The 24,377-nt window shown below is 32.2% G+C and overlaps 4 protein-coding genes and 1 non-coding gene across 5 annotated transcripts; 4 read left to right on the top strand and 1 right to left on the bottom strand.

The window, feature by feature from the left end:
- The first annotated feature begins 469 nt into the window (after positions 1-469).
- LOC123909055 (60S ribosomal protein L6, mitochondrial-like) lies at positions 470-1,434 on the top strand. Its single transcript, XM_045959864.1, has 2 exons — positions 470-624; positions 733-1,434. Exon 2 carries the CDS (start codon positions 756-758, stop codon positions 1,062-1,064), a length of 309 nt encoding a protein of 102 aa, XP_045815820.1. The 5' UTR covers positions 470-624; positions 733-755; the 3' UTR covers positions 1,065-1,434.
- Positions 1,435-7,976: 6,542 nt separating this feature from the next.
- On the top strand, positions 7,977-9,945 carry LOC123908967 (zinc finger protein ZAT5-like). Its single transcript, XM_045959760.1, has one exon. The coding sequence runs from the start codon at positions 8,374-8,376 to the stop codon at positions 9,433-9,435; it is 1,062 nt and encodes a 353-aa protein (XP_045815716.1). The 5' UTR covers positions 7,977-8,373; the 3' UTR covers positions 9,436-9,945.
- Positions 9,946-14,854: 4,909 nt separating this feature from the next.
- On the bottom strand, positions 14,855-18,099 carry LOC123908886 (monocopper oxidase-like protein SKU5). The gene is made up of 9 exons (XM_045959648.1): positions 17,943-18,099; positions 17,727-17,836; positions 17,367-17,637; positions 17,072-17,192; positions 16,567-16,927; positions 15,974-16,342; positions 15,584-15,840; positions 15,372-15,465; positions 14,855-15,109 (listed from the first exon to the last, which is right to left on the bottom strand). The coding sequence occupies exons 1-9, from the start codon at positions 18,069-18,071 to the stop codon at positions 15,049-15,051; spliced, it is 1,773 nt and encodes a 590-aa protein (XP_045815604.1). The 5' UTR covers positions 18,072-18,099; the 3' UTR covers positions 14,855-15,048.
- Positions 17,248-17,331, top strand: TRNAL-CAA. The gene has a single exon. It is a non-coding gene; the product is annotated as a tRNA-Leu (tRNA).
- Positions 18,100-23,386: 5,287 nt separating the features above from the next.
- Positions 23,387-23,857, top strand: LOC123888191 (agamous-like MADS-box protein AGL80). Its single transcript, XM_045937165.1, has one exon. The coding sequence runs from the start codon at positions 23,387-23,389 to the stop codon at positions 23,855-23,857; it is 471 nt and encodes a 156-aa protein (XP_045793121.1).
- Positions 23,858-24,377: the final 520 nt, after the last annotated feature.

The raw sequence follows: 24,377 nt of genomic DNA, 5'->3' as shown, positions 1-24,377 counted from the left end.
AACTGTCGATAACCAACCTAAAACTAAAAAACTAAAAAACTCTCAAAATCTTAGTTTTAAACACGTTATTTACAATGATTCATGAACTTTCCATAGTTCCCCCACAAAAAATTTAGTAAACCATAAGACATAAGTTCAGTAAACCATAAGTAACTTTGTTGTGCTTAACAGTTCGGTTCGGTTAACCAGAACCATAAATACATTTATATTGTGCTTAACAGTTCAGTTCAATTTCATTTGGCTATAAACCATAACGGTTTGGTTCGGTTTTTTGAACCATTGTTATGGTTCAATTCGGCTCGGTTCCATTCTTTGTGATCTATCAATATTTCAACCAATTGAACTAAAATTTGTGGACTTAATTTTCATTTATTTACTAAAAATTGCAAACTTTTATATGAGACATAAATAAATAAAAAATTGAGCTTTCCCACTTATTCATTTTTCTATTTATTATTAGACATAAAAAAAAATACAAAAAGTAAACACAATTTTTTAACAAAGAAATAAAATCCTAAAAAACATCATTGTACCAACAAAAAAGAACAAATTGGACTCACACTGAACTCAATCTGGCCGGAAAACGCAACCGGAGTTCAACATCTGCGATCACAAACTCGTCAGGTATTCATTCCATTGTTCAAAATTATTTTTTTCGATTTTTATTTTTGGATTTTTTTCTGATTATAATTTTTACTTTTTCATAAATCTCCCTCTCTTCCAATGTTATAGGAAACTGATTCACTTTTGAATCAATGGAAGCAAAATTTTTCCGCTTTCTTAAGATAGTTGGTGTTGGATACAAAGCTAGAGCTGAATCTGCAGGCCGTTTATTGTATCTCAAATTAGGTTACAGTCATGAGGTTGAATTATCTGCTCCACCTGCTGTCCGTGTTTTCTGTTTCAAAAACAATGTCATTTGTTGTACCGGAATTGACAAGCAAAGGGTGCATCAGTTTGCCGCTACCGTTCGCAATTGTAAGCCGCCTGAAGTTTACAAAGGTAAGGGTATAATGTATACTGATGAAGTTATCAAGAAAAAACAAGGAAAGAAGTCTAAATGATTGTATTATTTTAGTCGATTTCGTCGTCAAGTTTATGACTTAGGTGCACATTGGCTAGATTTTGCAGATTTTTTATCTGTCTAGTCTTTGGAAAATTTGAGTGTTAGAAGTATTAAACTGAGAATGGATAATCTAGTTTCAAATAGCAGCATTTTTGTTTTTTTTTTGCTTCAATGTGATTGATTGATTGATTGATACGTATCATTTAGAGTTTATCTTTGTTGAGATATTTTATCTATTTAATAAGATAAGATCATTATATGATTATGACACAATTTTTTGGCTACTTTAGAATTTCTGATGGTTGTAACCATTCTGTTTTTGTTCCATTCTACTGAGAGTTGAAATATTATTACATGTAATAGACAAACAGAAACTGCAAGTGAATAATGAAGCAAGAATTGAGAGAAACGGATTGTGTATTCTTTTTTTCTTTTTTTGGTTGATAGACGAAATGACAAAGCCATTGAAAACTCTCATACACACAAAGTGGAGTGACCGGGGTTCGAACCCCGGTCCTGACGTCCGACACTAGCAATTTTGGCATTTCTGCCAGTTGAGCTAGGATTTGTCGACCGGATTGTGTATTCTTTATTCAATGATAAACTAAGTTAGGAATGAATATCCCTAAACTGCCAAGAGCAATGCTCCTACGGAGAATTCGCACTCTCTGTCCAATACACGATGTAACTAACTTTTTTGATCCCCCATCCAGGCCCACTTCCCTATCAATACCTCCCCCTAGAGAAACGGACATGTCCTCAAGTCGTAGTTGAGGAAATTGTCTGCAAATGTTGAGTTCATCCTCCCATGTCGCGTCTTCTGCACCCTGTCCCTTCCACTGAACCAAAATCTGCTGAACCGAGTTGCCTCGTGCACTACAGTTCTGCGAGCCAGCACTGCTGAAGGTTCTAGCCCACTACCGGTGTTTCCTTCCAGCTCTGGTGGCAGTTTCTCTTGCACATCATAATTACCAACAGCCTTCTTAAACAAGGACATGTGAAAAACGGGGTGAATTCGCGATGTTGCCGGCAGTTGGAGCTTATACGCCATGACTTCGATGAGCCCCAACACTTGAAAAGGGCCATAGTAACGAGGAGATAACTTGGGACTAATTCTGGCTCCTATAGTGAGCTAACTGTGGGGTCACGTGAGAAAAACCCAGTCACCTATTTCAAACACTCTGTCAGTCCTGTGGCAGTCAGCTTGCATCTTCATGCTATGTTGAGCCCATTGTAAGTGCCACTTCAGTTGCATTAAAGACTCGTACCAATCCTTCAGCTCTCTTAAAACAGCCTCTACTATGACCTCTCCGGGTAAGAAACCACCCAGCACTGGTGGAGATCTCCCGTACACACTCTCAAACGGAGTGGTGCCGGTGGACACATGAAAATTGGTATTGTACCAATATTCTGCCCATGGCAACCACTGCCTGGGCTGATCAGCAATAAAACAACGAAGAAATGTCTCCAAAGTCCAAACACTGATTAACAACCTTTGTTTGGCCATCCGTTTGAGGATGGTAAGCAATGCTCATTTTCAATTGAGTACCTTGCAGCTTGAACGGTTCTTTCTAAAAGGAACTCACAAATATAGGGTCTTGGTCACTGAGGATGGATGCGGGTATTCCATGCAAATGCCCCACCTCCTTAGTAAAAATTTCAGTCAGCAATTTAGCAGAATATGGATGTTTGAGGCAATTTAATATTACTATCAACTTTCCGGTTTTGTGTAATATGCACAAGTGACAAGTGAAACAAGTCTTTAACAATGCACATACTTGTTTTCACCATATGATCAATATGTCTCACCATTGAATCAATATGTCACATCACATCTCATTTGATCCAATGGTGAGACTTATTGATCCAATGGTGAACACAAGTTTGTGCATGGTGAAAGACTTGTTTCACATGTGCACCATAAACTTATCCCAACTTTCGTAATTCTTGTGATTTGGTCAACTAATCTTATATATAGGGATAGATATAGTCCTTAACTAAGCTTCAGTTTGATCTCGTGCTTCTGAAAGCTTCCTACATTTTGATGTTAAGAACCTGGTCTCATTATGCTTTTGTAGTGTTGGACGTACATATATGAATATATGTACATCTACCATTTGACTTGAGTGATATTTTTGTGGTGGTTGATTTTCTTATTCTCAGTTCTTGTATGCTTTTATCTAACTTAGAAAGTCAAACAAAAATTTGTACCTAATCATTTATATGAAATCAAGTGGAAAAGTCTTCGTCCCACTCACACATTGAAGTTCATTGAACAAGTAATTTATACACAAGAGGGAATTATTGTACAATATGACTTGGAAATTATCTGTTTTTTTTAACTAATTTTTGTTTGGTTTTCTTAGTTGAGATAGTTCCTTTTTGAGTGTCTAAGAAGCCACTAAAGAATTCTCTATTCGATGACTTCCTTAAGTACAAACAGCATAACAATAATACTGATATAAAATATTTGTAAGCCAGCTACACTAACTGGAGTAGCATACATACTCCACAATCTTTATGATACAAGAGCTTAGAACTTAGTTTTTTGTTTCCACTTTTTTGTTTATCATTTAACATGAAACTATTTCTTTATTAAGATTTCTTATCTCAATAATATCATGTTTCCTTGTTGAAGATAAGAGTCTTGATTTGTGGAGGTACAGAAGAATTAGCAGACATGATATATGAATTCATTAAGGGGGAATTATTTCTTCCTTTAAAGAATGATTTCTTTGGTTTTGGTTTTGTTTTGCTTAATACACACAATAAGCTGCAAATAACAATCTTAATGTCAATAATTGGGCTTCATTACCTAAGTCATTTCAATGATTAACTAGGCTGCTGCTTGGGACAAAAATTTAAAATGGAAAAAACAGACCTTTAATATTGTCAACGCATGCATGTTCTTATGAATGTTAGCAGATATTTCAGTGGAAATAGTTTAATCAAAAGTATGTACAAGAATACAAATTAGATGGAAAATGAAATTTCAAAGTTAACATTTACTGTTTTTTAAATAGAGGTTGATATTTTGTTGTATTTAATATGTGTATATATCATCATTAGACACGAACGAATTAAACACTCATCTTCTTAAGTACTTCTTCAGCGTCTCAACTCATATCACTGTAATACGAGATTGAATGAGTTATATATACATGAGATAAATAGGCTAATACAAAAGACACTAAACAAGTTATGATCTTTTACACCATGCAATTATATTTTGTAACATACTAAACTAATAATTCATATTTGGGGAATCTTAAAGTAACATAATTTTCAGACATGATGCCTTTATTTATTTTTTGTTTTTGAAGTACCTTTTGTTGGATTCATTTATTACTTTAAAAACAATAATAATACATGGGAAAGGAACAAATAAAATTTCAGTTCAATTTATTTTTTAATAGAATGAAAAAAGTTTTATCTTGACCAAAGAAATATCCAAGTTGAATGGATATTGAAATCAACAAGTAGTTGTACACTGTCCAAAAAAAAGTAGTAGTTGTAAGTGGACTTTTAAATCGTGATGCATGATAGAATTTAATGGTCAACTATAGTAAACTATCATCAATTTGAAGAACGAAGTAAAGATTGATATTAATTAATCATACGAAAATCTGTTAGAAAATGAGCATGGAACAATACAATGATCTAAGAAAATTAGTGATAACTAAAGGATAAAAATATTTTTCAATGGGTTGTGAAGATTATTGTGAAGTGATTTTTTATGAATATTGTCCGGTTCGTATTAGATACTTGTTTTTATTTATATTGCAGGAGTTTTTTTTTCCTAAACTTCGGCTCTATATATAAAAATGATTAAAAAAAAAAGTTATTTAAAAACATTATTAATTAATGTTAGTTAAATTAATAAAAAAAATCTCATCCAAAAAATTTCTTTAAAGAAATGCTCTATTTATAGTCACAAAAAATGGAGCTATGGAATTGATTAGTAAGTATGCTAGATAAACATGTGGAGAGGGTGGATACATGGATACTCTTAAATGGGGGGGTCCGTTCCCTTTTAAAAAACACTTCTCTAAGAGATGTCCTAATCCATGTTGCTTTGTTTGCCTTAAACATATAAATAGATTTCATCCAAAAAGAGTTAAATAAAAAAGTGCTTAATTAGGTGAATACTACTTGCATAAATGGTTCCACTCACACACTAAGCAAATAATGTTGAGACTCAAATTTGTCATCCTACACTAAATTTATCCATGTAAATCTTGTCATATTTTATGGTTTAATTTGGACTTTGGATAATCTCGTATGAAATTGATGAGTAGATAATGGTCATTAATCAAATACAATAGGAGAAAAGATGTCAGGTTATAGTTTAAAAAAATTAGATCTGCATGTAAGTGAACTCACATGAACTTAATGATTGTGTACAAATTTTTGCTTACAATGTTTCACATGGTCGGAGAGAGGAAAGAGAAGAAGAGGGAGAGATACTCATTAGTTTATTTTTTTTTCTTTATTATTGTTGTTTTTACTTCTTAATGGTTTTGTTTAATTGGTATTAGAAGAATAATTATTGGCATTGACACACCCCACAACAAACAGTTGGGCCAAACATAAAGAGCAGGGGTGAAGGTCGTCGAAGGTCGTCGCTCCACTCACTACACTTCCTCTCCCCTCTTTTATGTCTACGAGCCATACTCAATTATTTGGATGTTGGTTCAAGGACAATATTTTTTTTGGTACGAGATGAAAGAAGAAAGGAAAAGATAAAAAGAAAATTATTTAGAAAAAATAGTCTCACTAACATCAGCTGGAGAATATGACCTTGTTTATTTTTTTTTAAGAGATTAAACATGAATTTATTTATTTATTTTTACTAATTTGAGCTCCATATGTACCAAAATAAATCTTCACTTTAATTTTAATCTACTATTTATTTACTACAAATGGGGCATAAAATTAAGAGAAGTGTAAAAAAGAGTGGGAAGGTAGCACAAGAAGTCCATGGAATGAATGTAAAATGTATGGTAATGCAAACATGACAGAGTACTAAAAGTAGCATAATAGGGATCACCGCAGATTCCGTGGTTCCAGGCTTGCACTACAATTAATCATCTCGTGCACAAATCGTTGAGCCAAAGTAATGGCCATCTTATATTGCTTCCTTTAAATTAATCTCTCTCTAAAGATAGTGTATATATCAACCTTTATCTTACACTCTACTTGATAATATTATGTCATATTCTTCAACCAAAACGTGTTAGCAACTATACTACAACATTTTTTTTTTTGTGGTAACTCATCACTTATTCATTAAAATATTCCATAAAATTTGAACAATCATTAGGTTCATTGTTATGAACTTGAATTTAGCTATAGGGTAGTAACAAACGAGATTAATTGTGGGAGGGCATTAATTCTAGAAATATTGAACATGCCACACATTTTTTGTGGTCTAGAGATCACAAAGTAGAGAGTGAGGGGATTAGAAGAAAGCTTCATGTTTTTCCTCAAAAAGAAAAAATCTTAGCTACATACATTATATTGGCTTTTCCTTTGTGGTCTTTTGAACTATTACTCTTCACATGATTATGTTCACTCACACATTAAACTTCATTTTCATAGTCTATTTTTAGTTATTTTGGTACTTCACTCAACATATATAGATAGAGTTGTTTTTTCACACTATAAAACCCATAAAATTCAATAAGTTACTTAAAAATAGTTTTATCTTAAATTTACAAGACCTAATAATCATATGCTTATCAAAAAAACAAAAAAAAAGACCTAATCATCATATTAAATTTTTTATATTTTACAATATTCCATTTATTTGTTATAAATATTGCACTTCAAAGAAAACATCGACTAATAAATTTGTATATATGTATACTTTAGTGCATGACTTTTACATTTCTTTTTAAGATTCGGTAAATCGTATAATAGACGCGTCTTTGATTAGAACGTTTATCATTTTGAGTGTAACTTTTGTAAAAATGTGTTTGGAAATGATTGAAACCCATCCACCATGCAACCCCACCTCTGGCTGGGGTGCTTTTGTGTTCATCACGCATCGTCGTCAGGAAAATTAGACGTCTTCGACCATACATTAAAAATGTGTTTGGAAATGATCGAAACCCGTCCATCATGCAACCCACCACTGGCTAGCGTACTTTTGTGTTCATCACGCACCGTCGTCAGGAAAATTAGACGTTTTTTAACATACACTAACTAATAGTGAATATCACACCTTACGATCATCTAAAAATATATATTTCATATCTTGAGTCTCAAAAGTCTATTAATTGTTTTATTCATATCTTAACTTCTTCATTTCTGAATTTAATGTACGCATTTCTATTATTAAAAGAATCAAGATAAAATAAAAATATTAATCATTTAAAATTTTTCTTTAAAAACATAATTGACATTAATAGTGCTACTATCACAAAATTAATACTTCATATCTGATAATTATACGTTAGTAAAAAAAAATCTGATAATTATATAAAATAAAATAATTAAAATATTCTTTTGGCATCAAATAAATGGTTGATCATCTAGTTTTCAAAGCATTCATTCACCAAAAAATAAATGGTGCAAACTTACAACCTACTAAACCTTTGTGTGGTTTAGATATGAAAAGGCAGAGTGAAGTGAAAAAGATTGAGAGGTTGGTGTGAGATCCAAGCAAGCTATATTTAGGGAATTTCATTCACCCCATGATTGTGATATAGGTAGTAATTAAATAGTAATTACTAATCATCACATAGTAATTATAAATTAATTAATTAATTGATTAACTAAGAGCATGCTAATATATATATTTGGTGCCACCAAGCTTTTGTTAGAGTAGTTTTATTTTTTTGTTTTGGTGAAGTTTGTTGGCAAAGTGTGAGAAAGAGAGTGTGTGACGGACTATCTCTATATATGTCCACTCTGCCACACTCTCCATATTTGGTCACTTTCTGTTAATTTTTCATTATTTTTGGTCTCTTTTTTTCTTTAGTTAATTTTACCTATATTCTCTCTCAATTTTTTTCTATATTTTACTTTTCCTCACTTAATTATCTATAATTAAACACTTGTTCTATATTCACAAATCAAATCACAGTTACTGTATTGGGTGGCTTTTGACTCCTCTAACCCAACTTAAATTTTATCCCTTTATTATTATTACTTAATCTCTCTCTTCTTATATATAAATAACCACTCATCTTTCTCTGCTACCTTACATTACAAAAACCCCTCTCTCTCTCTTAACTTTTAAGGTTAAGGTTAAGGTTAAGGTTCAGCCTCTCTCTCTTAATCCAAAAAAAAAATAATCAACAATGGAACCAGCCCCTGAACCTCAACAACTTTCTTTGGCCTCTAGGGATCACACCAACACCAACATCATCAAAGGCAAAAGAACCAAAAGGGTTAGGCCACAATCTCCTATACCTTTTTCCATCACTGCTAATTCTTCGACCGAAGGAGGCGCAGGAGGAGGAGGAGGAAGAGAAGATTGCAACAACGGTAATGATGTCGTCGTCAACAACAATATCAACAATAATAATAATAACAGCTCTCCAACAACTTCTTATGTAGCTGAAAAACAGGAGGACAATATTCTTGATGAAGAATATGATATGGCAAATTGTTTGATTTTATTGGCACAAGGACAATCAAGGGATTCATCGAAAAATACCGATGAATATGACGGTGGAATGATGAACTATACGAAATACAGCAGTAGAAAATTCATGGAAGCTGCTACTTTGGATTCTGGAAGAGCAGGTTACTATGTTTATGAATGCAAAACATGTAATAGAACTTTTCCTTCATTCCAAGCACTTGGTGGCCATAGAGCAAGTCATAAAAAGCCAAAAGCATTGGCAATTGCTCAAGAGAGAAAACAACTTTTTGATGATGATCAAGATTTTCAATTCAAAACCAATCATAAATCAATTTCCCTTCAATTGAACAACAATGGTAAGGGAAATCTTTACGGCGGAAACAACAACAGCAACAACAACAATAAGTCTAAGGTTCATGAGTGTTCCATTTGTGGTTCTGAATTCACATCTGGTCAAGCACTTGGTGGGCATATGAGGCGACACCGCGCGCCGGTGGGGACCACTGCTCCTGCCAACACCACACTTTCCTTGACACCAATGGCTTTGGAACATGATGAAGATCAACCTAGAAAGAAAAGGAATGTTTTGTCTTTGGATTTGGATCTCAATCTTCCTGCACCTGAAGATGAACATAGAGAATCAAAGTTTGCCTTTGCTTCCAAGCAACAACAACAACATGGCCAAAAACAACAACAGCAACAGCAACAACAACAACAACAACAACAAACAAATCTTGTCTTCTCTTCGCCGGCTTTGGTGGATTGTCATTACTAAGAGAAGTAACAAGGTTTTGGTTTTGGGATTAACAAACATTTTGTTGATCATCAACATTCAATTCTGGAAATTCTAGAAATATTATATTCTTTTTATTCTTTATCAACTTGAACAAGCACCTGATAATTTTTAAGAATTCAGTTGTTTATTGAAGGAAAAAATTATTAAATTGTTCTCTGAAAAGGTTTCTCAACAAATCATGTGTATAGTTCATGTTGAGTACCTTTTTTCAATTTTTCATTGTTTTTTTTTTTTTTTGTCAAAGAATGTGATGATGTATTATTTATGGGTACAAAGAGAAAGAGAGGCATAGGGGGGTTATTAGTACTATTACATTACTATCTTAAAAATGTTTGTTTAAGTTTCATTTTTTTTTTTTAAACTTTTACCACCAGTTTAATCTGATTCGGGGTCAGTTCTGGCATAAGTGGTACTAGTCCCCTCCCGATGGCAAGTTTCATTGTTTTTTGTTTACAAGAAAATTTACCTCCTCTCTCTATTTAGTATATACATGTTCTGTTCTGTCTCTGTCCCTTTCTCTTTCACAGTGTGTTTGTTTATGTGTGTGTCCCCTCATATCATATGGTTATGGAGATGGAATAAAAGTATGGAAAGCCAGTGAGTAACTACTATTCCCACATGAATCTTCAGGCTGTCCTTTTTCTCCTTTATCAATATGTTGACATTAAAACAAAAATATTTAAGGAAGAAGTTTTGTAAATATGAGTGAGCCTTAATATAAAAAATCATATAAGGTTCAATTGATAATTCAGTAAAGACATAGGGATTAGATCTATGGTTGTTTCTTTTTATAACTTAGTTACATTATATATTATAGATACGATGTATAACGTCATTCAATGTTGATTAATCTCCGTTGGAAAATATGTTGCCGCACGAAGTGGGTCTTTCATTTCAAGAACCTGGATTGTCTTCGGACATTGGCTGGACACAATCACATAGTCAAGGAGATCGTGACTGTCCAATCTCAATTAGGCGGTTCGGATTTCAAACTTGATTATGTTCTAAAATAAAACCTAAAATTACTGACCTTTGGGATTTGGACTGTCCGACGGTCACAACCTCCCTGACTGCGGGCAATACAGATTCTCATCTCAATTGAGTTTTCTTCATGTATAAGAGTCTGTGATCAAATTTCTAACAACTTGCAAAGGTAACTGAGTCTCTTGTTACAAGGACCAACTACATGTTGGTGGTTGTTTTTTGGGTCTTAACCATCTAACTTTCTTTCACAGAATGAGACCCCTAATAATTTTGAGTTCAAACAACAAATAAGTAAAGTCTAACTACATTATTTCAACTAGGATTTGAATCAGTATTCTCCCAATAATGTGTGCTTAAATGTCAATCAAATTAGTTCTTTGTAAAAAATAATTTTAGATGTTTTTTATCTTATAGGTTTCTTTATTGGAGGTAATTAATTATATTCTAAGTGTGTTAACGCCAAATAGAGTATAAGTATCTCTCTCAATCGAAATTCAATTGAATGTCTAATCCTTTCTACTAATCTCATCTTTTGTTAGTTAATTTGACAAATAAAAATGTGAATCATTTAGTAAGTTCGAAATAACCTTTATTTTCTCTTCCAAAATATATATCGACCCCGATAAGTTTTTTTTTTTTTTTGTGGATAAGAAAATGGGTCATCCTTACTTTTATGAATGATTTTCTAATCCTTATATTGTATTTTGAGGTAATTCTATAAACCTCCTTTTTTCAGTTTGGGTTGGTACCTTGATCTGTAAGGTGAGTACTCCTTGTACTTCATCCTGTCTACAGGGTAGAGTAATCTTTCTATTTTCTTCCATATTTTAATATATATTTTGCTGTTGAAATAAGAAATTAAATAAAGGGGTGTTTTTTATCAAGAGTTTCTGCCATTACCCTCAAAACAAAAATATTACTGTTCAGCCAGTTTTGTTATTTTCTTGCCATGGTCCATCTCATCTCTATGCTAGTTAATTGCCTACTCATTACACCTGTGCAACTCATGAAAATCATCTAGTAATTCGTTATTCACAACTCTCAAATTTCTCCATTGGAGGATTATAGATGTACAGCTAATAAAAGCCAAAATTAGAACAAAGACAATTCCACAAAGGAAAATAAATAGTGCAATTCTATTGAATTAAGCTATTAGACTACAAAGTATTTTGAATTGTATATTCTTTTCTTTTAGATGAAGTGAAAAAAATAGAGGCGTTGAAGAAAACTTGAGCCCCTCTACAAATACAGATTTACACTCAACCTATTATTAGTAGGGTCATTGTATATGATTAACTAATGAACATAACAACCAAAGTTTTGTTAGTATAATAAGAAGTCAATAGTCTAATTAATGCAACATGAAATTATGTGAATATATATACAAGTTGAGGATGTATACTAGTATTTGTCACACAAAAAAAAAATGAGGATGTATTTTTTTTTTTTTGACAAAAAAATGAGGATGTATTTAATTACTTAAAAATAGTAAAATAATATAAATGAAAATTTAAGGAAGAGAAAAAGAGGGAGAGAGGGTGTATGGTGAGGCAGCTAAAATTTGCCAATTAGAATAGGTTGCTAATTTAGGGGTTCAGTTGCCAATTTATTGTTAAATTGTCATGAAAAAGAAGAGAGTGAAATTGGATTAAAAAAACTAGATGAAATTGTTTGGTAAAAAATAAATTAAATCAAACAAATTAAGGTTAAGTATAGGGGAGTTCGCGAGTTGTACAACATGTCAATGCTCCATGAGTATAAGAGAAGACGACGTCACATTTTCATCCAAAGCTTGTGACAAAAACGTCTAGGGGAGTTCAGGAGAAATAATGTGTCAATGTTCAAATACCACAAAAGAGACGGACACCGTGTCTCCAACAAAAAATTTAATGCATTAGGTTTATTGATCACCTCTTTTATATATCCAATATTTTTTTTCGTTGTTAGAAAATTTAATCATTCACCCTGAAATCCAATAGTGGTAAATTCAGTTCCTAGCATTGAGAAAATAGATCAATGACTTTTTTTCCTCTGAAATTGATACACCATTGAAGTCTAAATTTCTGTGATAGATTTAATTGGTTTCAAGTGGTCCACTTGATTCATCAAGAATACACACTTGACATCAAACAATACTCTTATTCCCGGTGACGTCATACTAGTACACTACTAGTAGTAAAGATAATGCTACAGATTAACCTCTTGTTTTATTTTAATTAAAATGTAGATATAATTATTATTTTTTTGCAAAGAAAACTTATAGCATTCACTATTAACAATAGTATACTGATATAAAGAGACAAATCAATAAAAATATAGAAATTAGTTAAGGATAAAGTCACATTTGATCGTCCTGTAAGTGTGACTCAGTTGGTTTCGCATTATATATGCAAGAGTTGGGGGGTTGACTCTACTTATTCACCTTTAAGGTGAAATTTCTAGTCACTAGATTACTTGACCAAAACAAAAAAAAAAGTTACATTTGATCTTCTAACAAATTTAACGTGAGACATGTAAATATATTAACTATCTTTAATGATATTACCTAAACCAGAGATACCTTTTATTTTTGCCACAACATTCTTATGATCAAGTTCAAAATCTATTTGAACCCACTTAACTTAAGTGCAAGAAACAAACCTACCAGGTCACCGATATCCACATCAAGGATCGCGAAACCCATTAAGTTTTCGTAAGAACAAAACTTCTTAGATCATCTCTGATACAAATATCAATCTATACCTTATTACGCTTTATAGAAAATGAGAATCTACATTGCTCTTATAATTGCCTATATATGGTTTAGACCATAACGGAACAACAGATAATTTTTTTTGACAATTAGTTTATTGAAAACATCACACATGTAAAAAAAATTAAAATTATGGGTTTAAATTCACATTTCAAAAATCACATATCAAACTAAATTGTACTTATGTAACCAAAAAAAAAAACTAAATTGTACTTATGGAATTATTGTTACACATTTATTTCCAAATATTGATTTTATTAGAAAACCCTCTTTGCAATGGCATTACTGAACTTGCTTGTGCAGCTAGTGGCATACTTGCAGTTGCAGTAGACAAATGCTTTGTATTGAAGCACTCTTTGCTTTAAGATTATTTATATTTATTTTATACTATACTACTACTACTACACAGAAGAAGTTTAGATTATACGCAGAGTATACGCAATATACGAGACTTCAATATACCTTGCCTCTACCCTACACTACACTTTAACCACCTCTTTTCTTTTATCCGTTTCTTCAAACATGTACGGTACGTGTAACGTGATACTTCAAATACTAACTGCTCTTTTCTCAACTAGTCTTTAATCTATACTTTATTATATACCAAAATAATACCAAATTTTTGTGTAGTTTTCTTCGACACATAGTGGATCGGCAATTTAAATTTGATGTAAAAGTGGTGATTGACAATTTTAATAAATTATGTTCAAACTCATTGATTGAATTTTCTAAAAGGCAATTTAACGTAGTTATTGCTCGTCAATTAGCTAGGGTTGCTCTCGATATAGTTAAGAGGGAGGTGGGTAATGAGAACAATATTAAGATTGAGGTGGGTAATGGGGAAATTAAGTTATTTTAGTAGACTATTTAATTTATCGTTAAATAAGAATATTTCAGTAGGTGAGAAATGCTGATTTGGGGGAATTGGTTTTGCAGGTAAATGTTAATGATTCCTAGAAGCAATATGTTTTCCGAATTTTTTTCGAATTTGAACTAGAGAATCTTCAGAAAACGCGTTGTACAAAAGGGCAAAAATGGAAAAATGGGGGATAGAAAAGAAACACGGGGGGTGGGAAGAGAAAAATTCGGAGGATATCCTCGGAATTGGACCTTAGGCCCAGTCCAAACCAATATGGGTAGTGATTATTTCCAGCTTCAACAGAAAATAATTAGGAGAGACATTCATTGCCAATAAAAAGGTAAATGTGAATTGCTATAGTTATAGATAATTTTGCAATTGCATGTGTTGATTAGTTAAGCACATTGCTTGCATAATCTTTAATTTACAAATTGTGTGAATCTTGGAAAGGTTGAAGAGAAATAGCTTATCAGTTGATATGTCAATCTAGTGAGAGTGGACACTCATAAAATCTACCAAAGAAAATGGAAACACTACTATTTAATTATTTGATGATAATTAAGAATAATATAAATAAATTAAGTGGACTATATATACATGTAAGGGGGGGTGAAGCATGAAATTAAGTTGTAAAAAGTGTTTGCTAGTAGTAATCATATTGCAATCAAGACGACCTTGCAATTGCATGATGTTGACAATGACACTAAAACATGCATCTATATATCAATTGTAGTGGCCAAAATTGACATTGCAAAATGCTAACCTTAACTTGTATACAATCAAAATTAACTTGATAACATAATTGTATTATTAAGCAACCAAATGTTGTTTCCTATATATGGCTTTCATACTTTGGCATAATTAAATAATATGGTGCAAAATTAAAGAACAAAAATAATATGGGGAGGAAGTATTGCTTTCATTCTTGATATTACAACTTAATGTTTTTGTCACAATATTTGCATGTCTCCAATCTCCTTAGCAAAAGGTGCACCCCTTAGTGGAAACCAATATAGAGAAAACACATGGCAATGGTGGTGATCATAGCAATTAGGGACCTAATAAAAATATTTACAAAGAAAAACACTTAGCTTATAATCATTTCACAAAATTTATGGGATTTAGATTCCACACAACATATGTATTGACTATTCGATCTCAAATCATCGGTGAAAACTTTTTTTTTTTTAAAAATGATGATGTTAAAATGTAAGTCAGTTGATATGAAATCGATGATCGAGATCAATTAATGCGTGTAAATGCCGAGAATACGTATTTTAAATTATGTCACAACTCAAAACAAGTTAGTAATAATAATACCTTGTATGTGGATTGTATGCCTTGGATGATGGGACATTTGGTGGTGGAGGTGGTGGTGACACTGAAGGAGGTGGAGTTGAAGGTTGATACTTGCCTAGAATTCAATAGCATCATTAATAGTGCAATACCATAATATTCCTAATTAATGGCTAATTCAATACAATGAATACCATTATCATAAATAAACATTTTACATGAAATGCAACACTAACCACATAAAAGGAGATTTTGTGGAGGGGGTCTTTCTTTTGCAGGATTAGGATCAGGATCATAAACTCTCACATAAAGCTCTTCACCTAAATACCAACTTTGCAAATTCTGTGATCTCAAGTTCCACATTCCTGGATTGTCAGGAAACACATAAACTGCACTCCACCCTCCAGGAAACACTTGCACGGTTGAGCGAACTATGGGGTCAAAACGATTATAACTCGAACGTGATTCTTCTTTCCATTCTCCTTCTCCCAATCTAAACACAAACATTTTATTGTAACTCCGTAAAATTAAACATAACAATAACGCGACAAAATTTTGTTCACGAGTTCAGTAAATTGTGCCTACGTCTGTAAGAGCAAGAATCAATATTTTACATTTATACTTACCCAACAACAAAGAAGCTATATCCATCCAAATGCCAAGAATCAATGGTGGTTAAAGTGTTCTGAACCACTATCTCTGCCCACTCTTTATGCAACACACTTGCTACAAAAACATCGCGAACCGCTTTAATATTTGAAGTGTTCTTAGAATAAGCATCAAGTTGATATACTCCAGATCCATTGGAAAAGTGATCAGCTAGCTTCAATGGTGTATCTGGTGTCAAGTATGACACATTGTTGACAGTGTAGCGAGATAATCGATCAATCGTAGTTGTTGATGCTTCTAGAATAAAAGTCTGAGATATTGTCACATTTGTTACATTGAATGTTCCTTGAGGATTAGGTCTTGCAGCTCCTGCTGTCAGATTCCACCTTCAATTCAAATAAAGTCAAATTGTTTTCGTAAAAGTTATTTTCATAAGCTACTCTTGAGGGCTTATAGAAATAAGTTGAAAATTGCTTACGAACATGTCATAAAAAAAATTCATAAACTCTTCCAAACAGTCTCACGAGTGTTCATGTCAGTGCATATTTTCAAGTAAGTCAATTCAAATAGACTCTGAACTAGCACCATTTTACAACAAGTAAGTAATTACCTAATGGATTTAGCTTGGTTGATGGAAAATTCCAAATCAAATGGATCAGGACCACTTGGTAGAGGACCATTAGCTTGTGTAGTGGAATTATCATAATGAAGCACAGAAATGCCAACAAGAGTGTTATTATTTGTGGCATTACTCAATTTAGGAGAGGCCACTATGTAATAATCAGCAGCATTTTGATTTGCAGTGACAAGAACTGAATAGGATTGTCCTACATGAACATCAAGAGAATCCAAATCTATTTGATTAACATAAGATCCTTCAGTTTCAACCAAAAGTAATTTATGATTTTGAATCCTGAAATTGAAGCTCCATGCTGTTCCTACATTTGATATCCTAAGCAAATATGTTTTGCCTTTGGACACATTACATTATCATAAAAAGAGTTACATTAATTGATGAAATGAAATTATCATAAAGTTAACTTGTCAATCTGTACAAAGAAAAAAAAGAAATTATCATAAAGTTGAAGTCACTAACATTTTTATTCACTTATTACCTTGTGTCACATTGAAGGTCTCATATGATTTTGAAAAATTGTTCAAATATGGTCCTTTTCCATTTATTAACATCCAATTTGGTGAAACAATATCTATAGTGTCCAACCTTGACCTAATATCCTACTTGAAATCATATAAAATATAGAATTAGAAAATCGAAAGTATATAAAAACAAGTCAGGATGGCCGAGTGGTCTAAGGCGCCAGACTCAAGTTCTGGTCTTCGAGAGAGGGCGTGGGTTCAAATCCCACTTCTGACAATTTTTATTTTATTTTTTAAAAAAAAAAACACTACCTTGTAGCTGCTATTGTACCAGTCACCGATTAAAAGATCAAACTCGGCTTCAGGTTTAGGAAACGGAACACTTATAACTGCACGATTATTGACTCGAATTGGACCAAACGCTCCACCGGCTTTAAGGAAATTGATGGAAGGAAAGTAGAAGAATGTGCCAATCTGATCTTTGAATTCAAAATTATAAGTCCAATTTGTTGCAGGTTGGATAGGGCAGTTTGTACCAGAAACTCCATCTTGCCATGAATTTAGCCTTTGTTGTATGCCATTCCTATACAACACAATTCACAACCATAATTCTTCATGTTTAGTTCATAACACAATTTCTAAAAACACAAAGCACCATATATATCTATATACCATGTAAATAGCAAGGGTTCATCTAAATCATTGAAAACATTGACATGAATATCATCATTTGTTGTTGCATTTATAAGTGGTCCAGGGAACAAGCCATTGATTGTTATAACCTGAAAATTACATCAGCAATAATATCAGCCAACAATTTGTGTATGAAATGAATCATACAAATGAAAAAACAAAAAGTTTTAAAGGCGATGAATCGATAATCTCCACCGGTTGATTTGTAGACACTGGATTAATATTGAAGTCCAAGGAAACGTGCCACTCAAGAAATACATCAGCACTAGTAGCAACTGTAACAAAGAGCACTAGCACCACAATTGCACATGAAATAAGTTTCATTGAAACAAGACCTTAACTTCTGCTTTTGGTTGTGACCACATAAGTGCTAGATGTTAAAGTGTTTAAATAGCTTTGGATTTATCAATTGTTAAGTGTTAGGATGAAAAAGTACAAGAAGTTGGGTTAAATTCATAGAGTTCAGCCGGCCAAAACTACAATACAAGACCTCAAATTTGGACTAATGTTGCCGTTTTTTATTCTTTCATTGAAAATTACTACTATATTTAAGCTTCTTGTTACAAAATACATGTACTTTCATTGATCTAATATTGTGACACCACTTTTTACCTCCATTTTAAATTTTGACATACAATTGAAATTCACCCTCTAGCATATCAGTTGGTAATTTATAGACAAAATTTAATGTTATGTTATATTTAAACTCGTTTAAATAGTACATTTGACATTTATTAATCAATATATAGGGTAATTGTATTTAATTAAGTAACTAACTAATCTTCTATCAAATTACATATGAATGAAAGGTAAAAATTGAATGACAAAATCAATTCTCTTAAAAATAACATTCATAGCTTTTCATATTAATTTATATTTATAAAAAACGTTTTAAATGAATTTTGTCTGTGGAGTACCGGTACCTAATAATATAAATTGGGTACCAAAAAAATTATGTTGGCTTATCTCTCTCTCTCTCACTGAATATGTTGGCTTAAGATTCCGTCATTTTGCCTTTTGTAATACTAACGAGTTTTGGTTTACTCTCCTTACTGATCATGTCACGTCATCATTTATATGGAATCTTAAGTTAACATAACCCGTTGGGGGGGGTGGTAAACGAGAGAATATTTACATTCACATTACAGGGATAAAGCAAATAAAAAAAACAATTATTGAGCTAGTGGTGATTGGTGTTGGACTTGGTATGAAAGACTACGGTTCGATCCTCCACAACTGCGATTGGGAAGTAAACTGATCACTTTGTTCAGATTACTTCTTCAACAGGTGGATCTCGAGCACGCCAGTCTTTTTTGCAGATCATTTGGCTTGCTTGCGTTTGGGTTGTGTGGACGGAAAGAAATCATAAATTTTTCAGAGGTTCAACAAGCACTATTCATCAATTGTTGGATAAGATCAAGTTATTTTCCTATAGATAATTGAAAACGATGAGTGTTACTTTTTTTTTCTTTCTATTCCTTCGTTTTTTTTCCTCTGATTTCCTTTTCTCTTCTTCTTTTCATTTATTTATTTTTCTCTGTTCTCTTTCCTTTTTCTCTTTCCCTCTCTTCTCTTTTCCTTGAATTTCTTTTAGAATTACAATCACCTTAGTCTCAAACTATCATAGCTGGTGGTCTAAACTTTTGTTTTGTTTGGGTCTTGTATGATTTGTTTATGGTTTTTTCCCTGACTCTTTGTAAATCTTTGTAGTCTACTTCGGTACACCTTGTATTGGGGAGACTTTTTTTATTAATCTATATCTCATTTTGGATTGTTCAAAAAAAACAATTGTTCATTTTTATTTTTTTTTGTCAAATAGCCTAGTGGCTAGACAATTATTCATGTTTTATTACTAGTAATAAGGACTCGCTTTTGAACATTTTTTTAGAGATTCATATAATTAAAAATATCTAGTTTATATAATATAATTATATACAAATTTGGTTTGAATGATTAATTAATACCAGTAGTACATATCATTATCAAAAAATTACTAGTACATTTTTATCATATTCGCGGGTAATTAATTACGTGGAGATATGTCACTAAGCTATCTGACAAAAAAAAATAATTATGTGGAGATACTTGATCAGGCTTTTGATAGTGGAGTCTATCACCACTTCGTTTTGTGCTTGAGACATCACAAGGCAACAAATATATAGTTGATGAATCCTTAACTTGCACGTTGGGGATGTTGTGAAAGGTACATTTTTATTTATTTTATTTCTTTTTTTTTTAATGTTGGGATGTAGTTAGGAAAACAACAAAATGGTAGGGGAGATTTATAATTGTATTTTGTTTCATTTTAGTTTTTAAAACCATTTGTAAAATTATTGAAATTTTTTTTTCCTACCCCAACAATTATCCCTTTACCCCAACATATTTTTCAATATGTCCATTCTACCCTTATCAAATTTTAGTATTTTTTTTGGTACAGAAATTTCAATATATTTTAATATTTTTTATTTTTTCGTTTTATAATTTTTCCGGTAGACTAGTCACACCTGCGAAACATTGTTCCGGCACTTTTTTTTTCTCGGTATGTTAATTTTACCGGAACACTAAGTGTTCCGGTTTAAAAAAAATATATGAATTGTTACCGGAACACTTTTTAAAAAGTGTTCCGGTTTGTATCATATGCAGAATTTTTTATATTACACACCGGAACACTTGAATTTCTATATTAGACACCGGAACACTAAGTGTTCTGGTATTATACAAGTACTTTATCAACTTATGTGTTGTTTTTCTATTAAAAAATGTATTCATAAAATCTTTCGCATGCCTAGTTTTTGTGAGCTCGTGTTTAGGATGAGAAATTACTCAGGTTAAATACTATTTTTGGATCCAAGGAGAGCTACGAGTCAGTGGTGACTGCGGGCAGAGCTTTGCTGACGATTTGGAGACGGTGACGGATGAGAAGGGCGTAATTCCAACGGGGAGTTGAACTTCGCCGACGTGAAGGAGGAGAATGTGTAATTCCATGTATCCATCTGCCAAATGAATTAGTCGCATGAAATGACTTTGCAATTTGGATACGTTTTTTTTTTTTTTTTTGAGAAAGTGATACACTTTTCCATTCGAGGAAGATATGTATTAGAAACGCCTGTTGTAAGCTACAAGAAAGCTGCGTGTCATATACAGGAGGAGGCGCAAGGTCAGAGATTGTGAACAACTTAGTAATTTTTCCATTAAGGTTTTCAAAGGGAACAAGTTGCAGGTCGATGATGGAAGCGGTGATGTACCACTGTCGACATGAAAATACATATAAATAAAGGGGATATGTTCAGATAAGTGGATGACGGTAAAGAAAAACTACACGGCATTTTCCTTTTCTTATATATGCACTTTTCTTCCTATGGTACAGGTCCAATTGTTTCTAAATCATACCGGAACACTTTGTATAATACCTGGACACTAAGTGTTCTGGTATCTAATATAAAAATTATGAATATGATACAAACCGGAACACTTTTAAAAAAGTGTTCCGGTAACAATCCATAATTTATTTTCAGACCGGAACACTTTGAAAAGTGTTCTGGTAAAATTAACATACCGGAAAAAAAAGTACTGAAACGGTGTTTCGCAGGTGTGACCAGTCTACCGGAAAAGTTATAAAACGATAAAGTAAAAAATATTAAAATATACTAAAATTTGATAAGGGTAAAATGGACATATTGAAAAATATGTTGGGGTAAAGGAATAAGTGTTGGGGTAGAAAAAAAATTTTCCAAAATTATTTTCCAAAACAAGAATACATAATGTTGGGCCGGGCCCAACTATAAGAGACTTTAGGCCTTACCGAATTCAAATTTGATGATTGCTATTCACCCTCTGCATTGCTTACACACTTATAAAAATATTATTTGAAGATATTTTTTTATTAGATTTACACTATCGAAAAATATTTTTCGGTGGATGTAGATGACATGGAGGAGATTTTGATCAATTATTATTGATAAAAAGAACATGGCACAAATTATATAAATAATTTTATAATTTTTTTAATTTAAGATCATAAATTGGATTTTTTTAAAAAAGGAATCGGAATAAAAATATTAGTAATAATGGCGACACTATCAATGTTAGACAAAGCCCATTTTATAATTGTTACATGTGAAATTTGAATCATGTCTCTTAAGCTCATCGGTTAGAATTAGAAATTTATGCAGATATTATAGAAAATAATATTATTTTTTTGGTTATAAAAGAGAGTAGAAAATAATATTATGGTATTACTAAATAATGAAATATGATTAGATGTCTTTATAAAACTTTTTATCGTCAATGTATATCAGTTATACTATATATGAATACATTACAAAAAAAAAATACTATATATGAATATACAATATAATTTTCTTTATAATAAAATTTTTATATCTTTTATGTTATTTGTATTTTTGAATATACAGAACTGATATAGAATTAAATTATGAATTAACAAAATGAAAAATAGGAAAATAGATTAATCCAACTTGTGTGCTTATAAGTTTTTCGACGGAGATTAGTCATCGCTAACGATAGTGAAAACTTCGTACCGATATCATGGTAACCAAAAATAAATAAAAAAAATACACGGTTAATAAATTATAACTAAGCGTGTGTTTGCATGTCTGTCTAAGTTGTTTTTTTTTTTTGATCGAGTAACATATGAATAAGTGGAATGTCTCGTGTTCGAGCACAGGCTCCTGCACATATAGTAGGATGTCCCTACCAACTGAGCTAAGCTCACGGAGACTGTCTGAATAGTTATTATTGAAGTTAAATGTTTTTAATTAGAGATTAACGACTATATATGCATGTTTAAAACATTTATACATGCATCTAATAAAATTACATAGTGCAATTTTTATAGGTTTGATTCTAAAATATAGCTTCAAATGTCTATATAACATGACTTGATTGTTTTACATTGTTGGTTATATAAATTAAATTCTTTTAATTATTTGACGATATATTTTTTATATTGACGGTGTACATAAATTAAATCTTTTTAGATATTTTTTCGATCTAACCTCAGGTCCATATCTCCGAGAGATTGTCCGTTTTGTGGTTAACCCGTCATAATTTTGTCCTTTGTAGAAAAGGGGTATCGGTGGTTTGAAAAGTGCGAGTGTTGCACATAAACTATCTTTAGCTTCAAATATCAAGCGGTGTGATACTATTTTTGGTATATCCGGAACAATAGCCCCTCTGTTGAGGCTATGGGTCTAAAGGGTGTCGACCCACAAGTATGCTCGAGTTCGTTTCCCACAGACGACCCCAATGTTCCGATCTAACCTCCAGTCCGAGAGATTGTTCGATTTGGAGTTAACCAGTCATGGTTTTATCTTTTGTAAAAAGGCGCCTCAGTAGTTTGAAATGTGTGGGTGTGGTATATAAACTACCTTTAGCCTCGATTACCAAGTCAGACTATTTTTCATGTATCCGGAACAGATATAATATACAAATTTAGACATTGTAAAATTAAGGAAATAATATATTCATAGACATGTTTTTTTTTCGAGGTAATATCCATTGTCCATTTCAAACGGGATACGAGACATACCTCTTTATAAAAACCCAAACAACACGAGAAAAATAAGGCACACATTTTTTCTTGTTTGTCGTAATATTTTCACAATTGATTTGCAAACATGGCGAGAAACAAGGTGAAACTTGCATTTATCTCCGATGAATCGAAAAGGAGAGCAAGCTACATTAAAAGAAAACGGAGTCTCATAAAGAAGGTGACCGAACTCACGACTCTTTGTGATGTTCCGGCTTGTGCTGTAATTTCGAGTCCTTTTGATTCCCACATAGATGTTTGGCCAAATCTAGAGGGAGCCAAGAATGTGATTGAGAGGTATCAAAATTCAACAGTCATAAATGAAAGCAAGAATGTCAGCCACCAAAGATTCATCATGCAAAGGACAGCTAAAGCCAGAGACCAACTAAAAAAGTTGAAACATGGCAATCGTGAGAAAGAGCTGAATCTTCTTATGTTCGAGTACCTGCAAAACAACAATGTCTCTTACGACCTAACTCCGGAAGAAGCGAAAGATTTAGATAAGGTTGTTGGAAAGATGCTGAAGGAAGTTGATAACAAGATTAATACACTTGATTGATGATGAAATGTTATTTTGATCTATCTATTGGAATTTTGATATTGTTTTAAGTTGTAATTTTGATTGTTGCTCTCAGAGCATTGTGATATCTATATCTTTAGATCATCTGAATAAAATTCATGGATTCAAATAAAATATTTATCAATCTTTGTCTTTGCAATTCCTCTATCAAGAGCCTCCTTCTTTTTTTTCTTTCAAAGAGCCTCCTTTTAATTTGACACTTTAAAACATTAAGAATTTATTGTAACATTATTACACAAAAACAATATTACTCTAATTTTTGTCCTTTGCTTTGTTTGGGTCTTGCATAGTTTCTTTTGGTTCATGTATTTTTGACTGTATTTGTAACCTTGGTTAGTCTTATTGGTACGTCTTGTGCTAAAAGACTATTATTTTATATATATATATATATATCTCATTTTGGCTTGTTCAAAAAAAAAAATATTACTCTAATTTTACTTTATCAAAAAAAAAAAATACTGTGATTTTTGTAGAAATTTTGTGGAATTTTTTTTCTTCA

This window comes from Trifolium pratense, linkage group LG1 (genome assembly GCF_020283565.1).
Source record: "Trifolium pratense cultivar HEN17-A07 linkage group LG1, ARS_RC_1.1, whole genome shotgun sequence".
NCBI classification, from domain to species: domain Eukaryota; kingdom Viridiplantae; phylum Streptophyta; class Magnoliopsida; order Fabales; family Fabaceae; genus Trifolium; species Trifolium pratense.
Note: the sequence above shows the minus strand (reverse complement) of the source record. Positions and strands in the feature narration are given on the sequence as shown.